General features: G+C 46.9%; 1 protein-coding gene and 1 long non-coding RNA gene across 10 annotated transcripts in view; one reads left to right on the top strand and one right to left on the bottom strand.

The window, feature by feature from the left end:
* Nucleotides 1-17,343, top strand: part of Exd (PBX homeobox extradenticle) — a 46,334-nt gene extending 28,991 nt beyond the window's left edge. For 2 of the 9 annotated variants that reach the window (XM_076818433.1, XM_076818432.1), the window contains exons 5-9: nt 4,076-4,266; nt 4,391-4,526; nt 4,813-4,909; nt 6,384-6,571; nt 12,532-17,343. In XM_076818433.1, the coding sequence (XP_076674548.1) occupies nt 4,076-4,266; nt 4,391-4,526; nt 4,813-4,909; nt 6,384-6,571; nt 12,532-12,666 (747 nt within the window). In that variant the 3' untranslated portion in view covers nt 12,667-17,343. Of the gene's footprint in view, nt 1-4,075; nt 4,267-4,390; nt 4,527-4,812; nt 4,910-6,383; nt 6,572-10,208; nt 11,236-11,289 lie in introns of those variants that run through there. The other 7 variants (XM_076818435.1, XM_076818439.1, XM_076818437.1 and 4 more) reach the window with 7 other exon arrangements.
* LOC143372337 (uncharacterized) lies at nt 1,071-2,151 on the bottom strand. Its single transcript, XR_013086283.1, has 3 exons — nt 1,734-2,151; nt 1,235-1,324; nt 1,071-1,147 (listed from the first exon to the last, which is right to left on the bottom strand). It is a non-coding gene; the product is annotated as an uncharacterized LOC143372337 (long non-coding RNA).
* Nucleotides 17,344-23,973: the final 6,630 nt, after the last annotated feature.

The raw sequence follows: 23,973 nt of genomic DNA, 5'->3' as shown, positions 1-23,973 counted from the left end.
CTGGCAATTCGTCCCCGCTCGTGTATTCGCGCGCATATAAATACCGAATCACTCGTGCACGGGTCGAGAGAGAGAGAGAGAGAGAGAGAGAGAGAGAGAGAGAGAGAGAGAGAGCGTGCTTTAATTGCCACACCCGTTTCAACCCCATATTTCACCGTGTGTCAGCGGTCTTGATGTTTCCCCGCAGCGAGTACGCACACCCTTGCTTCCAGGCCCACCGGCGTGTACTCGAACGCGTGCGGAACTCTTTGTGCGCGCAACAATATGGTGGAGGCGGCTCGCGGTGGCCCGAGATCTATGCGCTCGCGTGCAGAAGCCAGTGCAACTGCAGTCGGGGTTGTTGACGCCCTACCGATAAACCCGGTCATTAACAAGCTTCAACCCTCGTCTAAGGACGCGAACGATATTCCACGTCGCCGACTATGTTTCATTTTTTAACCCCTCGAATCCTCCCACTTTTTTCTCCCACCACGAAACTCTTTTCCGTGCTTGCACTCGATTAGATTTATTCGTCTTCCGGCACACATCCAGCCAGATTCAACAAAGGGGAGGGAGAAATTCTTTCCGCGGGAACCGTTTTTTTTACTCGACCCCATTCGCAGCGTGTCCGCGCTCGCGCGATTGTTATTTAAATGAACACGGCGTTCCGTTGCTGCGGACGTTGTTCGAGCTGCCCGGGCCGTGTTGCAGTTTTGGCGAGCAGCGGATAATACAATGTTTCGCGGCCCCGCCGTTGAATATATTGCCGCGCTTAAAAGTAACGTTATTACGGGTGATATCGTCGCGGCCAAAAGTTTTATCATAACCGAAATTTACTATTCAAACTCGCCGCGGCCGAGTCACTGCATTAGGGTGAACGTCTGCCTGGCAATGCAGAATGGCGTGACAAGTACGAGAATAGAACCGCGTACCGAGTTTTACGGGATTGCGTGATCACCGCCGGCAAACATCGTCTGGCATGAATTTCACTGGTGCACGCCTTTATTTCGTCCGATTTAGCCCCCACAGATTTCGACCCGCAGGCTTAAGGTAAACGTCCCAATACCTGGATATTTAAGGTACAGCGGAAACGCGATTGAGAATTTTGCAGTTATACAAGTCGATTTATGTGAAAACGATTTTGCAATTACATGGGGCACTGCGTGTACTTTATCATTAAAAAAAACAACAAGCTCTTGGATCGAATAATTTCGTAAAATATTGAAAATTCGTAGTCCTCATAACGGCCCAATACCTGGACAGCTTAACTAGTATGTCCCGGTGTCCCGATTTTACAGTCCCATTACCTGGACGCATGATGAAACATCAGCAATTTGGATGTTTTCTAGGGAAATTAAATAAATAATACAATAGTTTTTCCTATTGGCATATTTTTCTGTAGGGTAAACCAACCAGTGAATGACCGAATTGTTGAATCTATCGACCTTAGAGATTAATACTTGAATATATTTATGTATAACAACAAAGCAACTGTTGAAATTGTATTTAAATTTATTTTTCTTGAAATTTCTATAAAAATAATTACTTATTCTTATCGTAATTTAAAAAAAAAAATTATAAAATGCAAAAGAATGACTAATTTTAAAGTTATGTGTATTCGTGCGTGACACGCGAATTTTACACATGAATATTGAATTGAATATTATCATTAAAACAAGATAACAAGAATACAAAGTAATAATTGCTAAGGTTTTAAATAATGGTTTTAATATTGTGTCAACAATAACTCGTACTTATTTCACAGTTTGCACACATGCTCAGGTTTAGGGCCGTTCCGGGATTTCGCTGTACCAGTAGATAGACACGCGAATAAAAAACTAATAAGAACTTTAATTTTAATCTTCCAATCAAAAAATAATACTACAAGGTACCATTTTTCTAAAAATGTATTAGTTGTACCAATATACTAAACATTATTAATAATATTCGCACAAGAAAAAGTAGAGACTGTTTAGCAAATCAGATAAGAGCAATACTAAAATGGTGTAAACTGGAGAGTTCAAGAAAATATATTTTTATTACGAGTGTTACAAGTTTACTAAACAAAATATGTACATGAATATATTTTATTAAATATTTGAATAATTGAATAAAACAGTTCTTTTATGGATAAAGGGAATATTAAATGTAATAATTAGTATTACTTACACGAGTGTCCAGGTACTGGGACGTGTCTAGGTTTTGGGACATTTACCTTACCGCATTTACAATTCTTTATGTTTCGGCCAAGCTCGCGCCGTCTCTGCGAAGTTGCAATTTCGCTTGTCCTTCCGACGGTGATGTTGACAAGTTTGGAGGCGCTCTTCGACTCGTAGCCAAGATCTCGGATCACAGCGATCGCTGGCAATCGCTTGGGGAAAATGCTCGTTAACGATAAATTCGATTACGCAAGAAAACGGGAGGGTAGCCGTGTATCGAGGCAACCGCAGAACAGCCGCCGCGCCGCGGCGAACGTAAATGCGACCAGGTATATTTAGCAGGGCGCAGGTCGGAATTTCGATAACGTACGCGAGCCAGAAAGCTCTCGGTGCTATATCTCCTGGAAATACGTGGGCGCGTATTAATAGAGCGAACCGCAGTAAAATTAGAAGCGGCGCGAGAAAACTCATTTCGCGCGGTCGACGGATTAACGACCGTCACCCATCGAGACACTTGTTGGCTTTGCTCTCTCGATGGACGAGCATCGACAGCTCGAAACTTGACAGTGGCACCTCGACCGGAAAGAAAATCACGTCTTCATCGATTGTACGATCTACAGCCGCGTTCGTCTTCGTTCCGTTCAGATTTAAAACATTCCTCTGTCCGTGCTAGTACGCGCTCCATCTTCTTCGGGGCTGCGTCGCGTTTTATAAATCATTCGCGCCGTTTGCTCGCCCCGATAGTTTTCCGTTTTGAGCCGTACGTCACCGTTCGTACCCGATGCAATTTCCAGACACGCGGCTCCGCGGACGATAAATTTTTAATATCGCCGGCTTGCTACCAATCGATCTGCAAATCCGAAAAGTTATGGCGTTGTGCCGCTGTACCGCCGTGCACGATAATTCTGGGAAATTGATTAGCGCTTTCGTAAAATTCAGGGGCTAACGCAGCATCCCCTGTTCCGAGGCTTGGCTAAAGATTCGCCGCGCGCGCGCGTCCCCCAGTGAAATGGCGTTTCTTTTGGTTGGATAATTTAAAAATTGGAGAAAACAGCGATGCAGAGGGGACATAATTCTCTATGGGTTTTCCATCCAATCCACCTACTCGAGATCGTGCGCTGCTCCTCGCCCCGGCGCGGCGGCGGCCAGCCAGCCAGGAATGAAGCTGATCCACCCCACCGAGTCGGTGGGTATGCTCGTGCAAACAGAGGAGTACAGAATGGAAGAAGAAGGAAACGAAGAGAAACAGGGTGGATAGAGGAAAGACGAGGAGAGTAGCCGGGCTCGGGGTATGGCGGTAGAGTGGAATCCATTTCGAAATTGCGAGCCACCCTGTTCGACCTCACCCCCGCCTAGCCCCGACCACTCTTCCTTCCACTGCCTTCCCTCAGGAAAATCCACCACCCTTCTTCCTTCTTCCCTTTATCCACCCCCACAGCCCCTCTGCAGGGAGGGGTAGAGAGCGTGGAGAGCGCGGAGACACCTCCTCTTCTCTTGTGCACTCGCGTCCCTTCTTCGCTCCCTCCGGAAGGTAGCGTGCTCGCCTCGAATACTGATATCGAGCAAAGTCCTTTTTCCCTTAAACCGAGCAGCCACCAGGAATAATGCATTATACGTACGGGTCTTTCTTCTCGCTCTTACCCACCCCACTATCGTCGCCCTTTCCCTCCGTCCCCTTTTTTGCTTTTCTCGCCTGCGCCCTTTGCGCCCTTGCCGGCCCTGCTTCTTTTGCGGTTTCGAAGCCCCCAGGTCCATTCAAGTATTCAAAGAGGATAGAACAGCCTCTTGGATGACTCCTGGTCCCTCCTTTTAGATAGATTGGTTGCTGATAGTTTTCATTCCGGGTCCCGGATGACGCGAAAGTCGTCCGAGTTTTGTTCGGTTTGCTCCGTTTCGATTTCGCAATGACATTGAGGGGGATTTTCGTCTCGTTTCAGGCGTGTAACGAGTTCACCACGCACGTGATGAATTTACTGAGGGAGCAGAGTCGTACCAGGCCCATCACGCCAAAGGAGATCGAGAGGATGGTTCAGATAATTCACAAAAAGTTCTCCAGCATCCAGATGCAGCTGAAACAGTCCACCTGCGAGGCCGTCATGATTCTGAGGAGTCGATTCCTCGACGCGAGGTGAGTGCACAGACTCCTCGAGGATTGAGAGTCGATGGGCGAGCGAAGTGTTGCTTCGTCGATTTGGAACAGAGAACTCGAAGGCCGTTCGATGTGAAAACCTAGGGTATATCTTCTGTTGTAGGCGTAAAAGACGGAACTTCAGCAAACAGGCCTCCGAAATCCTGAACGAATACTTTTACTCGCACCTCAGTAATCCTTATCCGAGCGAAGAGGCCAAGGAAGAGCTCGCGCGAAAATGCGGCATCACCGTCAGTCAGGTAAAGTAAAACGAGATAACTTCCCTCGTTTCTTCGCAGTAAATAGGCTTTATGCTCTCGTTGGAATCAAGCGGCGACTATTGCACGACTAATCCTGTCGATTCTCAAGCATTTGCCATGACGTTCGAATAACCGTAGATGGAAATTTCGTTCATCCATTTCCCTTCTTTAACCCTGCATACTTGAGCGGATCGAAACGCGGCATAATAGCGAGAGGCTTGTAGGATCATTAGCCATTGAAATTGTCGGGGTGGTGATGTTGCATCGTCGCCTGTCCTGCTTGCAGGTTTCCAATTGGTTCGGCAACAAGAGGATACGCTACAAGAAAAACATAGGTAAAGCACAGGAGGAGGCGAACTTGTACGCAGCCAAAAAGGCAGCTGGTAAGTTCCGTCCTTCGCCAAACGAGCGACGGGTGTTCTTTGAAGAGTTCGATTCGATAACTTAAGTAAAATGGAGAGGAAATAAGAGCAAAACTTCTTAATCGAATCCGAGAACGGTTGAAAGACACGATAGCTTGATCGCGCGACACTCGCGGAACTTTGATATTCGCGGAGCGTTGCTGAGGAAACAACACGCGCAATCGCCTGCGAGCGGCCACCTCTTTGCTCGCGGCAGGCCATTTCGCAAAAATTCCACTCACCTCCGCTAATAGTCGCCTTCGTCGTCGCGATCGCTTATGCATCGAACTCGAAATTAGAGAGGAGAAGAAATTGCGTGGTGTGGTGTGGCGTGGCGTGGCATGGCGGCTACTCATTACTGTAAATCATTATGCGACTGATTTACCGCTTATTGTTCGGCCTGGCTGTGCCAGTGTTACCGTGGCCGGCTAATAAATCTTCCAGGAGGAAACGAGACTATCGATTGGAGTTTTCTTGCACCGGAAGATTCAGTTTTGCATTTCGAGGCGAGTGCAGAGAATTTTCAATCCACCTACACATTTCAGACAGCCGACGATCCCTTCGACTATCGCGCAGTTGTCTTCTCCCGATCCGCCTGCGTTTACCTCCTCGCACATTCGCGAAGATTAGGAGAAGAATTCCGGCCGGCTTTCCCTGGGAATTCCTCGCATTCGCAGCAGTCGCTCCTAGCAATTACGCGCACTTAACTACAGGGGCGTCTCTTTATTTTAGAGAGCACGGCGAGATATTTTTAACTTAGCAATTATACGGGGCAACGGGGAAGGAAAGATGGGAGGAGAATACGAGAGCTGCTGTAGAGAGGGTGGAGGGTGCGATGAGATGCCAACGTTCCCGCGTTTCTTTCGACGCCTCCCCCATGTGTTTGTCTTTCCTCAGCCACGCTTCCGGTAAACGGGTCGCAGTCCTCCCGTAATTAAAGAAACGGAATTCCAACGATACCGCCGCCAGGACTGCGAGAACGTTCTCGCGTTTCCAAATCAGAATCACTTCTGCTACGGCTGTGTAAGAGCCACGCGCCGGGGAGCTTCTTCCTACCGCTGGGAAGCTGATTCTTTCTGCAATTCCAATGATTTCGAGTCACGTGGGTCTGACGAAGAGAAACGGGCACATTCGCTTTCATCCGTACATGGATCGACAAATTAGTCTATCATTGCCGAAGATACATTCGCCAGCCTAGTTAATCAGTGGCGTCTCCATTCAGTGTTCTATTAAAAATTGCGCCAGCATCCTGGCTGCGTTTAGCGACAATTCGGTCCCCACAGAAACAGAATAGTATTCCACGTGTAACGAGATTCGACGCTGCGCCACTGATTACGAGAAAAAACGATAAGAAACGAGCTCACGTTTTACAGTTTTAGACGAAATGTATCGGTGAGGCGGAAGAACTTAAAAGACGCACCCTCGAATTTTGTATGCACCGCGATTGTTTCTACAGCAGCTTTTGCAGGAGCGTCGCCGTACAGTATGGGCGGTGCCAGCCAAGGCACACCGACGCCGATGATGTCGCCAGCGCCTCCTGGTGGGCCCCAGGACATGGCCGGATACGGGATGGGCATAAACGGCAGCGACTACGGCTCGCAACCGTACAACGACGGCTCCATGGGCTACGATCCTATGCACCAGGTAAGAATCAGATCATCTTCCCCCTCCACGTAATACATAGTACTACTCCAACACCTCCCCCCCCTGTAGTCAGCGATCATATTGCCTCGCTTTCTTCGATGAACCCCCCTCGCATTCTCTGAGCATGTGCTGGATTCTCCTGTGATAACGCTTGCCCCTCCCCGCGCGAGTTCGAGGGTCCGTTCTCTGGCTCGAATGAATGGAAACTATGGAAAGAGATGCCGGGGCTTTCGGCTCGCGGGTCAGCAACTAACGATCAAACTCGAGCCCACGGTGTCTACCAAGAACTCTGCTGCAGCTCTCGATTTCCATCCATTTTCAAAGCCAAAGCCATTTCGCATCTCCGTAAATGCATGCACGTGAATGCATCTCACCGCATATTCACACATCTCGCGTGCAAGGCAGAGCGAAAGGGAGAGCGAATGAGTTGAAAGGAAGCGGAGCGAATCGTAGTGGTGGAGGTGTATGCTGGATCTTTGAGATTAAGTTTGCGCTCGCGCTCCTCTACAGGGTGATTCAGCTTCGATGCGCGAAGAACGTTCAGAAGATGTTGTTGAAATATCGTTACAATATCGTTACACATGGAGCACTCTGTATAGAGCGGAGCGGGTGTGGGTGCTGTGTGCGCTTTCGAAGGACACGCGAGTGCATTTCTAGGTGCAAATAGGTGCGTGCTGTTGGAATATATAGGGCTGGATCTGGTGTTGCTGGCCCGATAAAGACGAGGTTAGCGGTTAGATGTTAGAGGGAGTCGATAGCGGTGGCAGGAGGAGTGTCAGGTAGCGCAGACGGAGCCAGCAGCAGCCAGTGGCATAAGGGTTGCTTAGTATGCATTGGAGTTGCTAAGTCACTTTTTAGGTAGGGCTGCCCTCTCACATATTAATGGACTCTCCCGGGTAGGTGCACGCGCGGCCGTGCTTCTAACGAGCTGCCTCTATTCGACCGATGAAACGCAACCGAACTGCATCTTCGGGGATCCAATTTCCGCGTGTCTGCCGCGCTAGCAAGCCACCACGATCTTCCTCATTCTCGAGCACCTGCTCCTCCATTTCTAGATTCTCGCTCCGTCACGAACATTTGGCAGCCGCCAGTTCCCTCCGAGTCTTTCTCAGCTTCTCCGTTCATCAATGAAATTATCACAGCCGAAGTGTACTAGACTGAACCGTAGCATACCCGCTGCATTCTCAAGGAAAGTTGTCGGTTAGGGCACGAAATGAAACGGTGATCGCGATGTGTCCGGTCCTTCGAATTCGGTAAATCTTTCTGACATGCAATTTCGTCGGTGTCAAGTGATAGAGAGTGACGTTAAATTAAATTCGCGCGCGAACACGCGAAACGGCCCCTCGGTGTTCCCTCGCAAATCTGCAGATATTTCCAATTGCTGGATTAAACATCCTCCTCCCCCTTGTCGATACAGGGCCGACCGATAGTCGATGTTGTTCGCCGCGAATGTTGCGCCACGTCATCCTCCGATCATCGCAAGACACGCGGATTTCCAGGCGCGACGTTTCTCGAAACGTGTATCGGAATTAAAATCATTCCATCGACCAGTTCCTTTGCCGTTCCCTTTTTAATTAAATCGGCCCGCGGAGTTTACCCATTGCTCAAGGAGGGAATCGGATGCGCGAAGGCGGGAAGAATGGTTAATATGCATTGTCTTCGGAGTAATCTGCATCCAGGGCCATTCTTCTCGATCCTCCCCTATTGTGCCGCTGCTCTCCGCCCGTATCTTCTTCATTACCGTTGCGTTTCCTGAAATTCGAACCAGCCAGGAAGACCGGAGAAGTTGGCAAGAAAATTAATTTCGCGGTTCATCCGGTTGGTCCACGGGCTGTTCCCAGCCCCGTGGGGGTGAGAAAAGCCGGTCGAAATGAAGCGACTAAAATGCATGCTCCCTCCTCGGCAGCCGCGTTCTCGAATCACCTCCGGCTCGCGTTCCGTTCTTCCGTCTTCGTGCTCCGCTCGGCCGCGTCGAAATCCGCCTATTCTTCACTTCTTTCTCGTTACCGTAAACGTCGAAGAATCTCCTCGAGTGCGGAGGGCTCCGCCGCCCGCGCATCTCTCCTCGCATCTCTCGCCGCGAATTCCCGGGCGAGAACGTGAGCAAACGAACGCGAACAACAACGGCCACGAAGCTCCCCGGGCACGAACCTCTGCTCTCTCTCGATATCGCCGCTGGCTGCCGGGAATTTCCAAGGGGCGCGGGGGATTAAGAGTGTCTCGATTTCCGCTTCGGACGGTCGATTGGCGAAAGGAACAAAGATCCGGCAGTAATGATGAGCGCTGTTGCTGTTGCAGCTGGCACTAACGTTCCCGTAATCGCATACATAACAAGAAAGCAATCGCTTGCACAGAATTATATGAGCACCAAGACCCTTCTTACACGTCGGTCGACTTAACACGCGCCCCCGCTCGACCGATTTGCAATCCGTCTTCCCGTTACTACTCTCTTGTCTCTGGTTTCATTTGTTCTTCTTTTTTCTCTCTTTTTTTTTTTAATTATTACTTCATCCCGTTCTAATCGCTGCTGGTTGGTAGCCCGAGTCTAACAAAACGAAGCGAAGAACTGTGTTTGTTGCAACAGAAGTTGGGGTGCGGAGTGTCTAACGTGTGTTTCGTTTTGTTTTCTTTGCCACGACGTTGAGAGAGAACGCTCGAAAAGAGATTATAGCTCGTGAGCTCTTTTCTCCCCTTCTTGTTTAATTCCTTTTCTTTTTTGTTTCTTTTTTATTATTTTTTCTTTTTCAAGTAATCGGCTGACGGGCAATCGCACCTGCTTTTCGTACGCTTGCCGGGACATCTACTGATAACGGCGCGCGCGAAACGAGAGAACGTAATTGCACCGGGATACAGTTGCGGATTTGTGATACCTGTTTAGTTGATTGGCAAATTTCTCTTTGTTTCTTTCTGAGACATCGTTTCAGTAGATACCCGCATCGTCTAACTTCTCTCGAGATTCAGGCTCGTTGGTACCTGCGATCTCCATTGGCGGAAGGGACTCCTTCGAGTGTTTCCGAGCGATAATTAAATCGACAGTTTCGGCGGTAGATACTTATACACGCGAAGGAGCTTGTAGCTCGAGAGAAGGCGACCCGGAAAAAGAGGATCGATTCGCAAAAACGCACTGACGGCCGCGCTCTTTCGAGGGGCGCATTGTTACAAGCACAGTTCGCACGGTCTGGCACCTGTTGTATAATACTGTTACGATTTGATTGGTCGTCTGTTCCTTGGTCTCTTCTACTCTCCATCACCTAACGATGCGACTGGAACACGATTTAATCGACGGACCGTCCATCTTGGCGCGATACGACGCAGCAAACGCGCAGAGGCTGCCCGTGTCTTCGGGCAAAGAGGATTCCGGTATCGAGTCACTCGGCCCCGCGTAACCGAACTCGAGGCCTGCTTCAGCCGCGACGCCGTGCTTTCCCTCGTTAGATCGCGTCTTTCTCCATCAGCTTAACTTAAGCGTGACTTAATTTCATTGAAACGAGCGGTGACCGAAGGAACGACCGTTGCAGCGAGCAGGATGAACGGTTCGGCGAGCCGCGCGCGCGGGTGGTCGGCTGTACGCTCGGATGCGTACAAGCCGGATCGTGTCGTCCCGCTTCAATTCACTTGGCTTTTTCTCTTGGTGCAGATGAAACGAAATTCTTAGAAGGCGACAGAGAGTGAGAGAGACATCGAATCAGACTCCACGGAAAACACGCGCAATTAACGAATGCGAGAAGTAAACGGGGGAGTAAGTAAGGGAGACAGAACGGGAACGAGGAAACGAAAGATAAAGACAGACGGGGATCACGAGACCTGGGATATTAAAGAAAGACAAAAGCCATGGCTGGTGCGTGTACACACTGATCTCTCGGCCTTTTGTGCTTTCTCTTGTGTTCGCAGTGACGCGCCACGCCGGGCAGAGTGCGAAAACGATCGCAATCATAGATCCGCCTTCGTGTTTGTCACGCTGGATTTCTTAGCGCGTTGTGAATTCTTTTGAGAGAGAGAGAGAGAGAGAGAGAGAGAGAGAAAGAGTGGGAGAATGCGTATAGTATGCTTGAGAGAGAATGGCAAACAGGATTCGAGGTTAAAAGTCGAGGAGCCGGCCAGGATATCCTCCGTTGCAACAAGCACAGGTCTCTTTCCCTTAGACGGTCGAACCAAGAAATGAGAGATGTGAAAAGAGAAACAAGAGCTTCCAAGCCGACCGGTTTTCGAGCTTTCGAGTTTTCAAGTTTTCGTGTTCTCGGGAGGAACTGCGAGCTCTGCCTTCTTCGATTTTCTCGCAAACGAGGCCCTCGTTCCGTCGATAGTGCAATATCGTACACACATACACACACACACGTTCGAATATTGATTTCGAGCCTTTCTCACGTATCCTGTCGCGTTTAATATCGCGCTCGAAGGCGGGAACTGTCCTGTGCGCCACGAACGGAAGGAAACGTTGTCCAACGGCGTCGGATCTTTTCGCAGAAGTTCGATGGTCCCGGTGTCTCGCCTTCGGGCTCGCCTCTAGGATTAGATCTCGCCGAGTGTGCAATAAAATTTCGATGTCGGGCCTGTTTTTAACGGCGAGAGCAACGTTAGGTAGCTCGTTTTATAGATAGATTTATAGAGTCGGTGGCAGCGAGTAGTGAATTAACCCGCTCGGGACCGGTTAGAGTCACTAAAAACAGTCGACCACTGATAATTATAGCTGCGAAGGGGTTAACGAGTCGGTGTTTAAGAATTTCAGGCAGCTCATGAAATCCTGGAAACGCGGGAGAGCGCACTGAAAAGTATACCGCAGCGCGGCGTTGCGATGCGATCTTTCCAAGAGAGATGACATCATTAGATCCGATTACCTAAATGGTAGAGGAGCATACCTCTTTGTTGTACATAATGCCGTGCAAATCGAGCATCAATCGACTCCGAGATGTCCCATTCGTCTTGCCATCCGCGGCCACGGAAAATATATCCTCGAGTAATTGCACCATGCGGTTCCTGGTCGCTCTCACCGTGGCTCTCGATGCTTAATCTTAAAGTATCTCTTACGATTAACTTGCCGACACGTTGCAACATAATTCGCATACACGCACACAGACAGCCACCTACAACTAGACACGTCCATAACACAGAGACTCGCGATGCATAAAGAGTTATGCAGGTCAGAGAGCCTCCTTACGGATGGATAAATCTTGGAGAGACATCTTCGTGAGACATCTTCGTGGTATGCATGGCTGCACGTAGAATTGTAAGTTTATACGTGTATACTGGTTCTACACAGTAGTACGTGTGTGCGTTTTATCATTGTCTATATATTATTATTTTTTTCATGTCTTTTTTTTTTCGTTGCTCTTGTGGGTCGATTGGCTGGGGGTCTCTGGGTGAATAGAGAAGGGGCGAAAGAAAGTGGGAGCGAGAGAGCATGAACGTGAACGGATGATAGAAATCTCATTGTTTAGTTGGTTAGCAGAGTTCTAAATTTTGATCGCGTAGACAAGTAGATTAGGCGCCGGTTCGTTGCATTGGCGGATTGGAATGAAAGGATTTTTAGTCTCGCTGTTTGTCGCCCTGTCTCGATCATACTCTCGGCTAGAAGCTGTCACGTAGCAAGAAATCCTTTCATGCTCGTAGCGGGAGTCGACGGTAGAGCTTTCCTATTTTTTTTTTATATTTTATTTTTTTTATTTCCCCGTCGCGTCGAACGGGAGGAAAATGCTGCCTCGGAAAGAGGAGCCGCGGGGAGGTCGCGGGGCAACGAAACTCGCGGACTCGACGTTCCTGGTACGAGCAGCCAATTCGAGCAGCCCGCGCTTTCGTAACATTATCTTCGCGCTAGTCGGAACGAATCTGTCTGTGCTGGCAAAAAAGTGCGCGCAGTTCCGAAATGAAGGCGAGGCTTGTTTTGTCGCCGCCTGCAGGGGATAAAGACAGAGAGCTAATAAAATCAATTGACAAAAAAAAAATCGAAAAAAAAAATGACGCAGGGCAAGGCATTGGCTGGGGGGCCAGGCGCGGCGGGATGGATGCAACAGCGCGAGGCGGTGCCGGAATTTCCGCCACTCCACGATTCAGCGGACTCTGATTCCGACCGGGAAAATGAGAAACGACCGCGCGTCTAAAGTTACTTTTGGCAATGTGCGAGAGCTAGGAAGGTAAAACGAACCCAATAAAAGAGTAAAAAAAAAATGACGAAAAGCAAACGCCAGGAGCTAACAAGAAAACGGGAGGACAATGCAGAGTGTATGTTAGAGGACGAGCAGAGACAATGCTACACCCCCCGCCCCCACACACCATCACTCGTCACCACCACCTGACACGCACGCACTCAAAGACACGCGGTATACGCGCACCTCTGAGCCACTTACACACACGCGCATACGAGGCGATATAATGTTCGTCGGTGTTCCTACGATAAATGATAACGTTAGTTTCCGATTTTTCGAACATTCTTCTCTTGTTTCTGTCAAGGGAGAAGGACGGGCACAGGGGGATGCGGGGAAACGTGATCTGGATTAGAGCGACACGCGCTTCCGGTAGTTTTATCCGTCATTGTACCTCGCGTCCACTTTGCGATTTTCAAAAGAGCCGTCGATCATCGACGATTTTCGTGCCCACGTTCGCATCCTCTTTGCGCGTCCTTTGATCTTAATACTTGATCTTGCCTTATCGAGTGACCGTGCGCGAGCGTACGCGTCGCATACTTACGAAGGATTCGAAGGGCGAAAAGAGAAAGAGAGGGAGAGAGAGAGAAAGAAAGAGAGAGAGAGCGAGAGATAGAGAGAAAGAGAGAGAGTGGAAAGAACGGCGAACGATAAAAGATCCGTAGGCCACAGCGTGCTCCTAAGAACATCCGTAGGTTCGCTTCTCTTAAGACAATATGACGGCGTACAGACACCTAGCTAAGGAGAGAAAGGGAGAGAGCGTATACAAAAGAAACGACTAGCTGTTATTTTTACATACGCTGTTATACACACATAGATAGACTTTTAGCTTGTACAGATATTTCCATTCTTCTCCTCCCGCCCATGCCCGCGGTTTTTCTTCGAGTTCTCTTCACGACTTTCTTTTCGACACTTTTACGACCCTTAAACGTCATGTTATGTATCCCCTCACTATACAATAGTATACTTGCGTAGCGTAATCTCACTGCTGGGTACGGATTTAAGGGAACGAAGCATATATACATATGTATAGATACGAGTACATATATATATATATATTTTTTTAACGTCTCGACGTTATTTTTCTAATCTTTTGACGGCGGGCCGGCCGCCGTCGCCGAAACTTGTACTTCACCGTAGGCAGCTTCAGCGATGTTCAGTAATTCGTTTTGAATCTAATCCCAGCACGGGTGTATCGTGTATTGCTAGCGAATGTCTCCTACGTGTTCGATTATGGTTTAAGTTCCGAGTTTTAAGTTTAGCTTTCGAGTTATACTTTGCAGCGACACATCGGCGATGTTTGCGCGCTGATTTCTTTCCTACCGTTCCCGCGCGAGGACACCGTTTATTTCGCTTGCCCCTTTGCAAAACAGAAACGTAACTCGTCCGTTACGTTAAGAAAAATCTTGCGAACATTCCCTTCGCGCCACCTCCCTCGACCGATCGTTTCGTTTACAGAGCTTTAGTACACCCGCGCGGTTTGGTAGATGAAAAGAATTCTGCAATTATCCGTCTCGATGGATGTCCTCGCAGCGAGAAACGGGAATCCGTGTTCTTCGTTACGTTGAAAAATTGTGTGCATGGTTGTATCCACGAGCGAATTGAGAAACTAGAGCCGATCATCCCCACTTTTTCGTTCTTCTTTTTGTAAACCCAACGATTCAGCACGAAATCTTATTAAAATTCGTTCCCCTTTACGCCTCCTTCTGTTTCTGTTAATTTCATCACCCCCCCCACCGACACGCAGCGTCGAATCCAGATCTCCAGCTCCGCCCCCGATCGGGCATCGAATTCGAACTTTAATCGATATCATCGCGCTTGCTCCTTATCAACGAAAACGCTACGCAACTGGATTCGACACTTGAAATATACGATTGCGCCTGTCTACCCTTAGTTGGTCGTACGTACGTAGGTACATATGTATTGTGTATACGTATACATGTGTATGGAAAGAAAGAAATATATATATTCTATACTTTCGTATCTGTATGAATCGTATTGTCACCATTACGATGGTGGAGCTTTCCACCACGAGCTGGACAGAGACGTAAGGGTCGCGTTCCGAGTTTCCAAGTGGTTCTTTGGACCGTGCGCGTGCATGAACAGTCGCCGGAAAAACTGTCGGCGACTCTCGGGCCACCTGGCCCATCATTTTCACGAAATTTACGTGCGATATTAACGAACGAATCTGACGTTGGAGCCACGGAGGACGGGGAATGTTGCCTCGGACTGGAGAATTCCTCGGCCCTTTTTCGCGCGACTGTGATCCATGCTCGCGTACACGCCCGGTACTGTTTGCTTTCAGGAGCTGTCGCCTTGAAATACTTAGAAGAATCGCAAGAAGATACGCAAAAATAAAAAGAAAAAAAAATAATAATAATAATAAGAAAACAGACAATTACGAGAAAATCAGTACGATGTAGTAGGGAACGCATATGTGTGTAAGATGTATCGTGAAAATGCTCGCGTAATCCGATCACCTCACTATCTGTGATCCGAGGCTCGCCTTTAAGGCGGGTGATACGAACTAAAAATCGATATTAAGCTATTAACGTTACGTAATACATTCTACAAGCAAGCGAGGAGCGTTCACGTTGTTAAGCGGCGCGCGAGAACGGGCGGAATCGCGCGCGTTGCTTCAGCGAGCGAACGGGCTTGTCGATCGAGGGTATCACGCTAAGGGACGCTCGCCCTAAGGACACGCCGAATTGTGTACCATGGAATTGTACGGGAGGATAGGGACGCTCGCGAGATGGGAGAAGTGACCAAGAACGGCGGGAACTGTTGTTCCCCGAGTCGCTTTCCGCTTCTTCTCATCGTCTTCTACTTCTTCTTCCTGTTCTTCTCTTTCTCTTTTTGTTCGATAATGAAGCGTGAACGCTTCTGTGCATCGACACGCAACGCCACGCCACGCCACACCGTTTCCCCTCTCAGCGATCCATCGGCGCGAGGAGAGATAGCTGAACGGAGCGCACAGACGCAAAAGACCGTTGAACAGCGTATAGAGAGAACGATGCGAGCGTGAAAGAAACAGAACAGAAACGAAGCAATGGTCCTGCGACACAACACTAATGTATACGATTTTTCAACATGGAAATATTATATATTGTAGCTATATACATATAGAAGTATATAAAAGAGAATAGTACATAGGCAAAACTGTAACGGCTAAGTACATCATTGTAACGACGATGCTAATTAGTAGAACAAAAATTTATTTTATTATTATTACTATCATTATTATTGCTATTATTATGAATTATTATTGCCGTTATGACTATTACTATTATTATTATTATTATTATTAGTAGCAGTAGTGTTAGTATTAGTGATATTTGCGGTTCTCGCATTGTGATGATCGCATTGCAATTGTATTATTATTACACCGACAGCGATTAATTAATATTATGGATTATTGAAATTTATTATCGCGCCCATCCGTTGGACGTAATTTTTTAAGGTGAACGGAGATCGATCGAATGCCAGGCGATTTCTATCGCTTTATTATTGATTATTCATCGTCCACGGTTTATTGTAATGAACCGCGGTTCGACGGTTTATTACTTAGCACGTAGGCGAAAGGAAAAGATATCCATTTATTGTATAAACGAAGGCGAGGCGAAGGTGAGAACTACGAGTATCCTCCGGAAGATTAGGTGGTTAAATTCTGTTGTTAAATAATATGTCGCGGGTGAAACTGTGGGCTGAAGATTGATCGCTGAGAAATCTCTTCAAACATCCGATCCCTCCTTTTTTCCCCCGCCCCTAACACCGTGGATCCTCTTCTTTCGATCCCCAAATACCGTACTCCATACACATTCGTTTGCTTCCCAAGCGACCGTTAACGCTCGAATCCCGGATAAAGCAGAAAATTTGCGTGCCACAGTCTCAGAGAGCAATCTTCAGCTGATCTTTTCGCCAACCATGCGACCAGTACAAGTGCGTTCGGCACAGCTAGTATACGACAAAAGAGCGCCCGAAGTTCGCCGTGAGAGCGCCTTCGGGCGTCTCTTATAAGCTCTACCTAACATTTAATAAAAGAAATGAAAACGAGTCAAGAATACGAGGTCGGCGAGGCGAAGAAAAAAAAAAAGAAAGAATAAGAAATAACGTTTAACATTTATGGATACACGATATAAGATATTATATATTCATATTCCTCGCTCCCCCCTCCGCTCGATCCTTTTTCTCCGATCGTTCAAGTTTCGTTTAAGATAATCGACACTGACCAACCAGAGGTCAGATTTGAAATCTATTCGAGGCACACGCCGACGCTGGTTATTACTGCATTTACGTTTCTCCCCACTGGACGAGATTTCAACTTGCTGTTCCGTATATCGCGCGCGGGAGCAGCTTTCCTTTTTGTAAAAGATGCTCGGTGCTTGATGGGACCGTGACGGGAGGCGGAATTCGCTACGACTCTGTGGTCTGAATGTTGAGAGTTTTAGGAATTTTATACGAGAACACATCGATTCCGTTCGCCCCATGTTTTCGGTTTAACGTCACTGATAATCTATGAGAGATGGAAAGGAAGTTGAAGTCGCGTCTCGACGTGCGCGACAGTATACCACAGAAATCATTGTATCGATTGAAAATCATGGTAAACTTAATAAAACGCTCAAAAATAACACATCAGTTCCACGGATACGACTATTTCTGTTATTTGTACGAAATAAACCTGTTTTACATTAGCCGTCTTGTGGAACCTTGAAACTTCGCCTCCGCAGCCTGAGGGGGTCGGCGGTTTTTGATAGAGTACATATACAATTTGTTCGGAGGACGTTATTTGGGTCTAATAAAGCACGAGTGGAGTAAAAAGTTTGTATTTGAAAGGTTACAGATATTATTTTCCACGAGAAACAATTATTTTCTTCTGTAGAATGCAAGTTGCAAGTTTCGAAAGTAGCGAGCGGACACGGTGTTCCTATTAATTTTTATACATCGATTCGTATAAAAGAACCTCTCCCGCCAAGCGCGTAAGTGCTGCCATCTGTCGGGCACGAGATCGTTCGCAGGCATTTGGTCGCGAGAAAGACGATTCGCTGCGCCCTCTTCAGTGCCCGCGCAACATTCACGAACGCTCCGCGGTGTAGCGAACGTCCCAAGCTTCTCGAGCAGAGGCACGTTCATTCGACTCTCGCGCGCGCGCGTGTCTAACGAAAGTTCTCAGCTCCCTTAAGTTTAAGTGAAAAACACGAGTGTCTTGAAATATTTTAACACATTATTTTATTGGTTTTTTCCTTAAAAAAAGAATGAACTTGAAATCGGTTGTTGGGTTCTTGGATTCTGGCGAGTAATGACTGGGCATTCCGAAGCGACGATACACACTAATTTGCAAATTGAACTAGCTATGTATATATGTATATATACACATATGGAGGCATATATGCATATATGTAAGGTATGTATCTTCTCTCTCGTTTACTGCACAATACATAAGTAATAATGCATGTTTACGTCTTCGTGCTCTCTTTATCTCTCACGCACGCATTCTCCCTTTCTCTCTTTCTCTGGCTCGCGTCTCCCGTACTTGCGCCGCGCATTCACGCCCGACCACTGAACCGGTCGTATCTCGTAGACTCGAAGAATAATTCAGCTTATCCTTTCGTTATTTGTATCCCGTTCTCAGCGCACGGGAGTCCCTCACCGGCAGATGCGTCCACATTTATATAGAATACTTATTTTCCATCGAAGGAGAGAAATAATACAGCCGTCCGCGTCACGAGAAGCGCGCGAAATTCAAACCTCACTATTGCGCCGGGGTACGTGAAAGCTTGCCCGGCGATCGTCGATCACGGGAATTTCTCGTTTCGTAACGTCCCTTTTAAACGCGCACGTGTCCACCGGTCACGGTAGATCGTCCCACGATCTCCGTACAGTCTACTCGCTCGTCGATTAAGAAAAAAACGAGGCTCCCTGTTGTCCGACGATCGTCGAATCTGTTTCGTTCGTTTCAATCGTTGCTCGCGTTCTCGGCGTGACGCGGAACAGTGAAATATACGTATAAAGGTACAATCTGCACTCGATCTGCTTTCTCAGAGAAAAACAACTGTTCTTTCCGCATTTTCACATATGCATACGTCTATGTATATGTATGTATATATATTTATACATATGTATATATATATGTATTTACGTATATATATCTATATGTATACGTATATATGTATAAGTAATATACAGTTAGTTTACAATAACGCGAAGATTGGCGGGACATTGCGCGAACGAGATACGCTTCCTCGAGATCGTAACAGTATTTAAAGAAAGAAGAGAATTTCGATGCCCATTTACACGAATGTGGTACGTCGAGGTAGATTAAACTATACGTATATCATTTACATGTATATGCATAAATGCGTGGTTACATATTTATACATGTACACACGAACGTGCTTTATCAATTGCCGGTAATGACGTTCCGCAGAATCGACCGCCAATCGTCCGCCATTCACGCAACTGGCAGCAGCACTCACTGCGTTTATATCGCTATACCCTTTTTTTTTTTTGTTAAAGTTAGTTTAGTCAAAGTTAAAGCTTTCAATGGGTTTTCCTTCCATTTCGTTATCCTCCCCCTTTACGCAAAGGTTTATAACAATGGCACGCGCGACTATTAAACGGGTTCACGGACTTTCTCCCTCTCGTTCATGCACTCCCGCTTTCGTTCCCTTTCTCTCTGTTCAGACCAGGCACTGCCATGCACCCCATCCATTCGCGCGGCTTCGTAGACTGCGGGTCTCGAAACTCGGACGACCCGGGTAAACGATCGGCACAGCTACGCCTCACCTTTCACCTTCTTCTCGCATTCTCTCGTTTTTTTTTTTTTCTTTTTTGATTTCTTACGTGCGTTCAACACCGAGTCGGCGCGCTAGTTCTCGCGAACGATGCACCGGTCGCGTTCAGATTCGGCGACGGATGCGAGCGATAGATGAAGAAGCGGCGCGACGGGGAATATACGAGAAGTAACGGTGTGAGAGTATCGCGCAGATACGCCGAGCGCATCGTTCCAGAGAACTGGCGCGCAATGAGTCCGCTTGCGGGTGACTCGACGGGGCCGGTTGCGATCGCGTTCCCCGGGTATCTACGAAACGGTTCAATTAATCGGGGAGATTCGCTAGCAAATTGATTGTTGCCTCTCGACGAAAGGGATCGCGATCCGCAGCCGGTTGCGCGTCCCAGCGTGTCTCATCGCGATGTTCGATCAGAAGACACGACTGTTCGAGTTCCCATCGTTGTAATGCTCGCTTCTCTTCCGTTTCGCCATTCATTTGCGTATCCTAGTTTTGTGAACGTGTATTATTAAGGCAACTCTTGTTACTATTTAATGATTCATCGCGTTACGATTTTTTTTTCTCGCTCTGCCACTGTGCCGTTCACCCCTCTTCCTTCGCACGGTGCCGCTTCCTCAGAACCAAAAGGGATCCATTAGCCTTTCGCCTCGCACGACTCACCTCCCCCCAATCGCTCGGTCTCTCGAAAATACATTTACGCTCTTTCTGTACAGAATATTAGCTTCCGGCGACGCGAGACCGTCGAACCGGGCGACGCGAATTAACGCCACAGTTAACCCCTCGAAGGTTTCGCTCTCGCGAGGCAAACGATTCCCCTCGGGTCCCATCGAAGGGTTAAATTCGACTGCCCTCCGCCCGCCGGAGATGGTTGCGCGGATTTGGTTCTGGCGCGAAAGCGGTGCACAGAAGTAATTCGTGAAACCTGGAAAAATTGACATCCACGCACATCTCTCGCGTAATCATCCGATCGTTCGAACCGTGGTTGCACGCACGTCACTAAAAGAAAAGGGGAAACGAAGATTCAGACTCCGATCGAGATCAACGTTCTCTCTTTGAACCTTTCAAGTATATATTTATATATACGTATATTTATATGCAGAGAGATCGGTGTAATAGTGTATCGACGAGATTTCGATTATTTGCAAAAGTATGAAACTCTACGGAACTTCGGCTCGTCCAAGGGCCGAGAGGTCTAGCGACGAAGTTTTTTCCTCCATATTTTCTCTCCTTCTTCTTTCTGCTCTTCTTCTTCTCCTTCTTCTTCTTCTTCTTCTTCTCCTCCTTCTCCTTCTTCTTCTTCTTTTTCTCCTTCTTCTTCTTCTTCTCCTTCTTCTCCTTCTTCTCCTTCTTCTTCTTCTCCTTCTTCTTCTTCTTCTTCTTCCTCCTCTTCTTGCCGTTGCTGTTCTTGTTGCTGTTGTTGCTGTGATTAATTATTATCGACAGGGCATTTAGCGTCAATATACGGTTTCATTATTCGTTCGTACCCCTTATATGTATATATTTATATATAGATGTGTTTATATATAAATACATAGATATAAAATGCATATACCAATGTGTCTTTTACGTGTACATATTTATATATGTATATTATTTATATGTATATATATATGTATATGTATAGATAAGTAGAAAAACTCTTAATCGTAGTATTTACGTGTTACTCCATTTACGCCCCCGTCCCCGTTCTCCTTAGATACTCTGTTCGCTTAATCGTTATTATAAGTAAATGCAAGTAATGAAATCGTACATGGATCCTGTTCGACGGTCGACTAAATGATTCTTCGACGTCTCTTTAGCCTAGACCCGATGGAAATTTAATTCGATCGCGAGATTCGCCTTTTACTCTGCTGCTTTCGTTAATTACGTACTTTCTACGAACGAGCCGAGAAGCATTATTTATATTATTATTATTTTTTTTTTGGTTTTCTTCCTATGTGACCGGGTGCAACGCGACGCACCCGTGAATATTACGCGTTAAGATCGAGATTACGGGCGTCCTGTATTTTATTATGCAATTGCAGTCGCGTGTCTGGCTGCAACAGCGTTTGTCCTCTCCTCTCCTCCTTTACCACCGTCTTTCCACGTTTCCATCTCACTTTTCCCCGTGCCCATCTTCCTGGCTTCTTCGTTAGTCACCGAGAGAATATTGGATGCGCGTTGTATAGCGATATCATGAGTTCTTTCGTTCTCCGACAGTCGGCGAGCAAGTAGTGCGTGCCCTTCTCCGGCGAGAATCGCTACCGAACCTCGGCCAGTGTTCAGGAATCGGTGTTTCAACACTTTGCAGAAAGGAACGCGAATCTCTGCCCTCCGTCGGTCGATCGACGACCAAAGACACAGAGTTTAGTCCCGACGACTACGTACTAGCGTTTAAAGCAGCGAATCTTTGCGACAATTAGTTACCTCTAACGCCTGCTAACGCTCCCTCGAGCATTCCCCTTTAGAAGGCCGAACTACACGTATAGGTGAATCTCACGAAATGCAAATAGAAAGATATAGTAAACTGGAAAAATTCGTTACTGGACTGTTTTAATGTCTACCTGGACCTGCTGGCGGCACTCGCTCTATCCACGCTGCAAAGTATCAAGACACCGACGCCCCACTGCTCTCTCAATTCGTTGAGTGCTCGGCAGTCACTCCTTTCGGTTCCGTTTCCGCGGACCGTTTAGCATCGCTCTTCCTCTCTTATTTCTCTGTTCTTCGTGTTTCAAATACAGCTTCAGCTTCGGCTTGAGCTATCCCCCGTTGTCGTTACAAGGTATCGTCGTTCTTAGCGTCACGAATATTATCAGCGTGTGATACGTTATTACTACGTTATTATCGTTATTAATCGTCCCTTAACGTTAGTTTCATCGTAGCTGCTCGCGTTACGGTGATTAGCGCGCTCAAGTGTATTTATAGTTATTTTTATGTATATATGTATATTTATAATTACATGTATACGTATATTTTCAATTAGAGCTATATTCCTTTATAACTATGTTACGCTAAGTCATCGTTCAGAGCTTGGTCATATGCTTGCTTTTACGACGCTAAAGAGTTTTGTAAGTTTGAAGATTTCCACTTCCGCTGCTCTCGTGCAGACACACACGCGCAAATTCTCTCACAGAAATTAATATCATTTCTCCACGCAATCCTCGGCAGTCTCGACCCTTTCATTCTCTCTCTCTCTCTCTCGTCTACTTTCCATTCACCCCTTAGCTCGCCCTCCTTCTTTCACGCGCCACGATTTATCACAGAAAAACATTTTTAATAATATTCCACCTCGCCCGAGTCGCATCAACTTCTTCCTAACACTTTCGCGTCCGTTCTGTCGCTTCAACTAACGCTTCCCTCTTTACTTATTCAAACCCGAAGTAAATTCGCGGACGTACAATTAAGGGAACATTGAATACGGAAACTCTACCGAAAAGAAAGGATTACGTTCATTAGTTAACGAAAGAAACAGAGAAGAAGAAAGTTGTCGCGGCACGCGAACGAAAGCGAAAGTGTCGGACTAATCCTGCGTCTTTCCACTTGCACCGACAGCTCCCGAGGAGGGTAAACAGCTGGCGTAACCGAGCATCTTGCATTCCCACGCACACCAACATTTTCCCCCTTTCTCCTCGTTCATTATACTTAGGTATTCTCTTTACAATGACGTTTAAACGCGACGATACGAAATACGATTGAGTTTATAAAGCACTTAAGGGAAAAAACCACGCACAGCGCCGACCGCGCCTCACGGAACACTCGCTCGCGAGATTCTCGGTGCTCCCCGTCTAATTACTTCGGTTTCTATTTAGTTGGTTTTCTCCTTTTTCGTTTTTTTTCGTTTTTTACTGTAACGGCACTTCTTTTTTCGGCGCTTTACAGCGAGCGCGTCTCGACCGTCGCACGGACCGTCGAGACGATGGCGAAAGGGATAGAAAGAATGAAGAAATTACGGCCAATGTCGAAATGGAACACGTTCGATCGCCGAGAACCTCGGACCACGACGAGCATCCGTATATTCGTCGACATTTCTGTCTAGTCTCTCTCGCTCGCTTTCGCTCCTGTCGGGTACTTGCATTATTTAATTAACGGCACCTCCGACCGCACGTGCTCGCATGTTTATTTGTATTCAGTCGAGATCCACGCGCGCACATTACGCAGGCAAGCGTGTAGTGGTATTGAAAAATGATTAATCCTGTTCGAATCGTTTCCGTCGACACTCTTACGCAGTCACGCCGCTCTCACCCACAATCACGCTTCTCCTCGTTCATCATCGACGTATTCTTTATTTACATCTACCTACGCATAGATGTTTGTGTGTATATATATATATATTTATATATATATATATATATATATATATTTATATATATATATTTATATATATATATATATATATATATTTATATATATATATTTATATATATATATATATATTTATATTTATATATATATATATTTATATATATATATACGTGCTGCGAAAAAAGACGTATGTTCA

The sequence above is a fragment of the Andrena cerasifolii genome, chromosome 8, assembly GCF_050908995.1.
Source record: "Andrena cerasifolii isolate SP2316 chromosome 8, iyAndCera1_principal, whole genome shotgun sequence".
In the NCBI taxonomy this organism is placed as follows: domain Eukaryota; kingdom Metazoa; phylum Arthropoda; class Insecta; order Hymenoptera; family Andrenidae; genus Andrena; species Andrena cerasifolii.
The sequence above is the reverse complement of the archived record's forward strand: the minus strand, read 5'-3'. Positions and strand labels throughout refer to the sequence as shown.